Source organism: Ailuropoda melanoleuca, chromosome 5, assembly GCF_002007445.2.
Source record: "Ailuropoda melanoleuca isolate Jingjing chromosome 5, ASM200744v2, whole genome shotgun sequence".
NCBI classification, from domain to species: Eukaryota; Metazoa; Chordata; class Mammalia; order Carnivora; family Ursidae; genus Ailuropoda; species Ailuropoda melanoleuca.
This window is the reverse complement of record NC_048222.1, coordinates 2,103,700-2,110,221: the sequence shown is the minus strand read 5'-3', so window position 1 is coordinate 2,110,221 and position 6,522 is coordinate 2,103,700. Positions and strand designations below refer to the sequence as shown.

Below are 6,522 nucleotides of genomic sequence, written 5' to 3'. Positions count from 1 at the left end.
TAGTCCTATGTATATTCTCTTCAGTACTTGAAAGCATTGTCCTGGGAAGGGGCCATAAGCTTCATCAGATAATACAAGGAAGTCCATGACCCAAAATGATAAAGAACCCTTCTTTGGTATCTTCAGATCCTTGAAAGATTCTGGGTTTTGAAAATGTGCAGAGAGGAAGGTTGGGAAATGGCATGAATGTTGGCATGAAAACGATATGTTAGTTACAATGGTCTGATGGGGGTGGGTAAGGGTAAATGGCAATGATTTTCTTCACTTATCAACAGCAAAGAGATTGTAGTGAGATGTAGTCTGGTGTCAAAGGTGAAAGGGCAAATACCAAGTAAGCGCCCAGAAATACAAGTTTGATGGTTAAGCGAGAGGACAGACCTGAAGGGAGAGACCGGGAAGTTAGCCACATCAAGGAAACTCAGAGCCCATGAAGGTGACTGGGGCAGTACCTCGGAGACTCCCTGCATTGACACGGACTAGAGACAGCTCTTCTCTCCTGGGACTGCACCTCTTTTATTTCCCCATCATGGTTGTAATTCTGGCTCTTCTGTTTCTTATGTGGACTGACTACTGTCACAGCCTTTTTGGCTCAGCTTCTCTGTAATTCATACTCCTCGTTCGTATCAATGAATTATCTTCAGGCGAGCTTCAAAACCAACTATAATGAGTCAAAAGCATGTTAAGAGGATTAGGAATACATGAGCTCCATAACAAGGGAATACACAAAGTAAGAATGATTTATACTGAGTGGATTGCTCATCTCATCTCAGCCATCTGAATCACATTAATATTAAACTGTTAGTGAGACTAATTCTCATGTTCCAGTTGGATGTGCTGAAGGAAGTAATCAGTCATTTCTTGATTTTGAGGGGATCAGAAAGGGGGGGTGAAACCCTCACCTCTTGGGCTTTGCTCTGTGTATTCCCAGCATTTCTTTCATTCACCGTCGTAGGGGATCACGGATTGCTACATGTTTCAAAATAAAGATACTATGTTAAAGACAGAGTGAATTTAAGGAGCGAAGAAAATCACATTAAATCACTTTCTGCAGTAAATCTATTTCCTATTCGACATTAAGCATAAGTTGCAATGTGTTTCTTTCCGTAAATAAAAATGTAGTAGTGAATATAAAACATACTTTTTACAAAATGTCCTTCTCTCAAGGTAATTCCATAAGTGTGTGAATATCTGTGTCTGTCTCTGGGTGTATAATCTTTGATTCTGTTACTTTAATATGTTCCATATTTCTCTTTCTCAAGCCTGGCGGATATCTGTACGCACACTTGTTACCATTTTAGTAACTGATCCCCCAAATAAAATCAATGTAAATAAGATAATATTTTCAAACAATAAAGGGACCCAACTCTTTCTTATGCCTTTTCTAAATCTCCTGTCGTCATCTATGGCAAACATAAGCCCAACAACCATGTCAGAAGGATTGTCCATTGCTGCATTCCCCATTCTCCCTGACAAACTTTGAATGCCTGAAACCCCCAAACTAAGTGACCCTGCGAATTGTCACTAAAAGCTATGATAAAGGTTTTTCAGACAAAATAATGACTGATCCTGTCAGAATTAGCTGTTATTCCAAGCACCCTTTACTATCATTCTTGTAGAGAAATAGGGAAAGAGCCTGTGTTATTTCTCTTCAGATGAAACAGATTTTCCGGGGAAATCTCCATGAGAACTATGCAGTTGTTGGATGTGCGAGAAGCCAAGAATGTATAGAATATCCCTGGAGAGCCAGCTACTGAAAGCACAAAGGGAAGAATGTATATTTTAAACGAAAATCAAGAAGTTGTCTCTCTGACCTGTGAATCTCTCGGAGTGTCAGGGGCTTTTGAAAAAAGCTGACACTAATGTGAAAACAACTGGAAGAAGAAAACATGAAGAAGTCAAAGCATGAGGTGTCCCGCTTCGCTATAGAATAAAATTAGTGTGATTCCTCCGAAGGAAATTTTATTTTTTTTGCTTTCCTCAATTGTAACAAACACAATTCCGGGACAGAGCAGAGACTAGGTTGCTGTCAAGTTGGAGGACTGAGCTGGGAACCAATCAGCGCGCAGCGTGGCTGTTGTATATATACACACTCGCACGCCAGGGCCAAGCAGCTCAACTCCGAGACTTTATTATTATTATTCTTTTCTGCATTTACCTTCAGGAATCCAAACGCACAATGTCTGAAACCGCACCTGCCGTGCCTCCAGCTCCTTCTCCCGCGGAGAAAACGCCGGTCAAGAAAAAGGCCCGCAAGTCCGCCGGGGCGGCCAAGCGCAAGGCGTCCGGGCCCCCGGTGTCCGAGCTCATCACCAAGGCCGTCGCCGCCTCCAAGGAGCGCAGCGGCGTGTCCCTGGCCGCGCTCAAGAAGGCGCTGGCGGCCGCCGGCTACGACGTGGAGAAGAACAACAGCCGCATCAAGCTGGGCCTCAAGAGCCTGGTGAGCAAGGGCACCCTGGTGCAGACCAAGGGCACCGGCGCCTCGGGCTCCTTCAAGCTCAACAAGAAGGCGGCCTCCGGGGAAGCCAAGCCCAAAGCCAAGAAGGCGGGCGCGGCCAAGCCCAAGAAGGCGGCCGGGGCGGCCAAGAAACCCAAGAAGGCCACGGGGGCGAGCACCCCCAAGAAGAGCGCCAAGAAGACCCCCAAGAAGGCCAAGAAGCCCGCGGCGGCGGCTGTCGCCAAGAAAGTGGCCAAGAGTCCGAAGAAGGCGAAGGCTGCCAAGCCCAAGAAGGCCACCAAGAGTCCGGCCAAAGCCAAAGCCCCGAAGCCCAAGGCAGCCAAGCCTAAAGCGGCCAAGCCTAAGAAGGTGGCCGCCAAGAAGAAGTAAGCGAGTATGGAATAGTTTAGAATCTTTAAAGGCTCTTTTCAGAGCCACCCCAAACCTCAGGAAAGAGCTGTTGCACTGCGCAGTGCAAGGGGGCGTGGCGGGAAGAGCCACTCCGCGTACCCGGGCGGCACCTACCGAGACTCTAGTGAAGTGCACTCGAGCCTTTGAGAGCTGTTCTCGGTAGGTTTAGCCTCTGGGATACTATTTTGAGCACCAATTTCCCCTCTACTCTCTTTAGTGCGCTGTTTTCGACATAAATTGGCCTTGGGACACACTCCACACGGTGCAATAAGGGGGCCATAAGTTGGGGGGCCGGGGACCCACAACACTTATAAGGCACTATGTGCTTGGGGGATGCTAATGTTGGGTACTATATACCCACCTTAAAGATTTCTTACTTAATGGAACACTGGCATTCCTCTTAGACTAAGCTACGGTGGGGTTTCGTGGCCTCGTACCAAATCTTTTGGTAGAAAACCAAGACACTAGGGAATAAAGACATTTCAAAGGTCTGTCTAACCCAGCATATTGCAGAAATCCTGGTTCTTTCCTTTAGGTTAGCTGTTGCAGAATAATGTGCCTTTCGTCAAGAACCACCTGCCCACCAGCTCCAGCACCTAGGACGGCAGGAGATGCGAGACCCCACCCACTGCAGGAGATTTTACCAGCCGCCAGAAGCCATCCACACACAAACCCGAAGCTGCCGCTCCTCCCCGAAACTTTCACGTACTCAAGGTTAAAAAAAAAAAAAAAATACTTTTGCTTGAAGAGGATTATTTATAGTACCTTCTGGTAACCTGGTCTAGACCTTCTGATTGGGTCGAAGCAAAGCATCCAACCAGCCAATGAAAGCCAGACCTGCAAGTATCTCTTACAATCGCATTTGTGACGACACAGCAAAACTAATCCAATCGTAAATGATCTTACTAACCTCATTGGAATAGCGCATCTATAAATACGCGTGGCTTTGCCAAGGTGGATTATTTTCCCAAGTCTTAGTAATAGTGTAGCTTTTAACGTCAGGATGCCTGAGCCAGCGAAGTCGACTCCCGCCCCGAAGAAGGGCTCCAAGAAGGCGGTGACCAAGGCGCAGAAGAAGGACGGCAAGAAGCGCAAGCGCAGCCGCAAGGAGAGCTACTCGGTGTACGTGTACAAGGTGCTGAAGCAGGTGCACCCCGACACCGGCATCTCGTCCAAGGCCATGGGCATCATGAACTCGTTCGTCAACGACATCTTCGAGCGCATCGCGGGCGAGGCGTCGCGCCTGGCGCATTACAACAAGCGCTCGACCATCACGTCCAGGGAGATCCAGACGGCCGTGCGCCTGCTGCTGCCCGGGGAGCTGGCCAAGCACGCCGTGTCCGAGGGCACCAAGGCGGTCACCAAGTACACCAGCTCCAAGTAAACTTGCCAAGTAAGCGTCTTGATACCCAACCCTAAAGGCTCTTTACAGAGCCACGCTTGCCTTCAAAAAATGAGCTATAATTCTCTTTTTAAAAGCTATTCTCAGATGTTTTCTACCAAGCTTAAAGCTAATTGCAACTCTTAACTTTCAAATAAGGCTGCGTAGCAAATATATCCACGCTTCCCGGTAAATTTCAATACCTCTCCAAAATTGAACACTAAGTATGAACAAAGCCGTTCTATACAACTATTATTCCTTTAGTTTTACAAAAAGTAGTAATTTTAAATGAAAATGCCATTTAAAGGGTAGAGCTCCGGTTTCCGTGTGCAGGGCTCCAAATTCATCCTGACATTGTTCACGAACTTGGTAAGGATCGCTTACCCGGAGTACAGAATGGCATGCTCTGAAAAGTGTTCTCGGAGTTTTTCTTTTTCTTTTTAGCATATAGATATGTAATACTGAAAAAAAAGCCAAAGACAATGTTGACTTTTAAACGAAATCTTAATAGGCCTTTCTGTTTTGCTAGCTTTGCAATTGCTCCCATTTCCTCAGGCGGGGCATGGTGGGGCGGGAGGGGTGTGGGAAGTGTGTTGGGGCGGGGGGGAGTCTGTACTGTCTGTATCCTGAAGGAAACCTGTCCTGTCTTAGAGGCCTTGAAATCCTGTCATCACTATAGCTTCTCTGCTAGAAAGTCCTATTTCATTTACAGACTTCTTCCAGCAGCATTTAGCTCTAAACCCCACTGGGTCACAAGCGAGAAGCCCACTACTCAATCCCATAAGGTGTCTGACTGGCAATAGGTACCCCAGGACACAGGCCCCCTTCTCAGTACCCTGGACTCCTTCCCCCTGTCCTGGGGAGGCAAGGACTGAGAGGAGGGAGAAAGGGAAGGGAAGCCCTTCTGGCAGGATGTTGCTTCTGCTGCACAAATGGGATGGCATGAAGGGTTCCTGCTGCTGCTGGGGAATGATTATTGTGGGGAAAAGAAATCTGGGGAAAGAAGCTGGGAGCTGGAAGAAACTGGCCAGGAAGTAAGCAGTCAATGGTTCAGAGTTCACCAAGAAAACTGATGAGAATTCTTTCCTGCTGTAGCTGACAACCTGACCGGTTGGTTACATCCTCACAGTAGAAAGATGAGCTAGAAATGAACACACATGCGCACCCACCCATGCCCACACTCCCCACGGAGGATTGCAACAAGAGTGTGCCCTGAGCCTCGGTGCTGAGCAAGATGGATTCTGCCACGAAGAATTGGGGCTACAACGCACTTGTTTCTGGCACTAATATCACAGGGATTCAGAATACACCCAGGCTGAGAATTAATTTAAGCATATCCCAAACTGGGGCCCTCCAGCACCTGGTAGATGCAAATACAAATCCTCTGTGGAGGAATAAGCTTTATTTTGGGGTCTCAACAACTCCCCACAGATAAGATACCGAAGACAATGACTGAGCAGCTTCACAACCAAAATCAACACACAATCCAACAAGACACTGTGACCAAGAATAAGAGAAGCACACAATGGAAACAAAAGGAATAAGAAGAAAATTAACACATACGGACTTCAAACTGCTAACTTTAATAATTTAAAAACAAAAAAAGGACTATTTGAAATGCTGAGGGGCTAAGAATACAAAGAATTTTCCAAAAAGATTTGAAAGAACCAGATACAAATTTTAGAAATGAATCTCTCTATATACACAATTAATTTTAAGAAAATTAAAATGAAAGACTGGCTGGTTAGTCCAAATAGTCACATTTGGACTATCTTTTAGCCTTTTAGCCTTAGATGTCTTTTAGCCTTAGATGAAGAATTTCATGAACTCTGTAAGCAGAGCTAATCCAAAATGCAGGGAGAGAAATGTAAAAGTGAATTTAAGAGATCTGGAATTAGTAGTAAAATTGTCTGCCATATATCTGATCACAATACCACAAAGACAACCAGAGAACAGTGCAGGTGTGAGCTTCAAAGATCATGGCTGAGAATTTTTTAGAGTGGATGGATTACTCATGGAATTAAAAATAAATGAAATAGGTTGACACTCATACAACAAAAGGAGGAACACTCTGTCACACTGTGAACTAAGCCCCATAAATTCTCACAACAAATGTAAGGCTGATTTTCACAAGGTTCTGCTTTCCAGTCTGTTCTAACAGATGGCATCAGACTGAAACACTGTTATAAATTCTTGGGGACAGGGGAAGGATCATTGAGAAATTGATTATTTACATGCACTTTATATCTATCGGATTACTAAACTTTGTCCGTTCTAATCAATGTTGAATGATTTA

The 6,522-nt window shown here is 45.6% G+C and overlaps 2 protein-coding genes and 1 long non-coding RNA gene across 7 annotated transcripts in view; 2 read left to right on the top strand and 1 right to left on the bottom strand.

Annotated features, from left to right (window-relative positions):
- LOC100467119 (histone H2B type 1-C/E/F/G/I) overlaps positions 1–6,522 on the top strand; it is a 20,939-nt gene that overhangs the window by 8,884 nt on the left and 5,533 nt on the right. For 3 of the 4 annotated variants that reach the window (XR_004625239.1, XM_034660117.1, XM_034660118.1), the window contains exon 2: positions 4,211–4,238. Coding sequence is in view for 2 of the 4 variants with exons in the window: in XM_034660117.1 (XP_034516008.1) it covers positions 4,211–4,229 (19 nt within the window). In the remaining 2 variants the exon portion in view is untranslated. Of the gene's footprint in view, positions 1–3,833; positions 4,239–6,522 lie in introns of those variants that run through there. The other variant, XR_004625240.1, reaches the window with a different exon arrangement.
- On the bottom strand, positions 20–3,652 carry LOC117802197. Its single transcript, XR_004625253.1, has 3 exons — positions 3,611–3,652; positions 900–966; positions 20–658 (listed from the first exon to the last, which is right to left on the bottom strand). It is a non-coding gene; the product is annotated as an uncharacterized LOC117802197 (long non-coding RNA).
- LOC100467372 (histone H1.4) lies at positions 2,112–3,414 on the top strand. Of its 2 annotated transcripts, none has more exons than XM_034660112.1 (2): positions 2,112–2,820; positions 3,381–3,414. In XM_034660112.1, the coding sequence occupies exons 1-2, from the start codon at positions 2,177–2,179 to the stop codon at positions 3,397–3,399; spliced, it is 663 nt and encodes a 220-aa protein (XP_034516003.1). In that variant the 5' UTR covers positions 2,112–2,176; the 3' UTR covers positions 3,400–3,414. The 2 variants fall into 2 exon arrangements, with proteins under 2 accessions (XP_034516003.1, XP_002928596.4); XM_002928550.4 differs by having other exon boundaries at positions 3,359–3,395.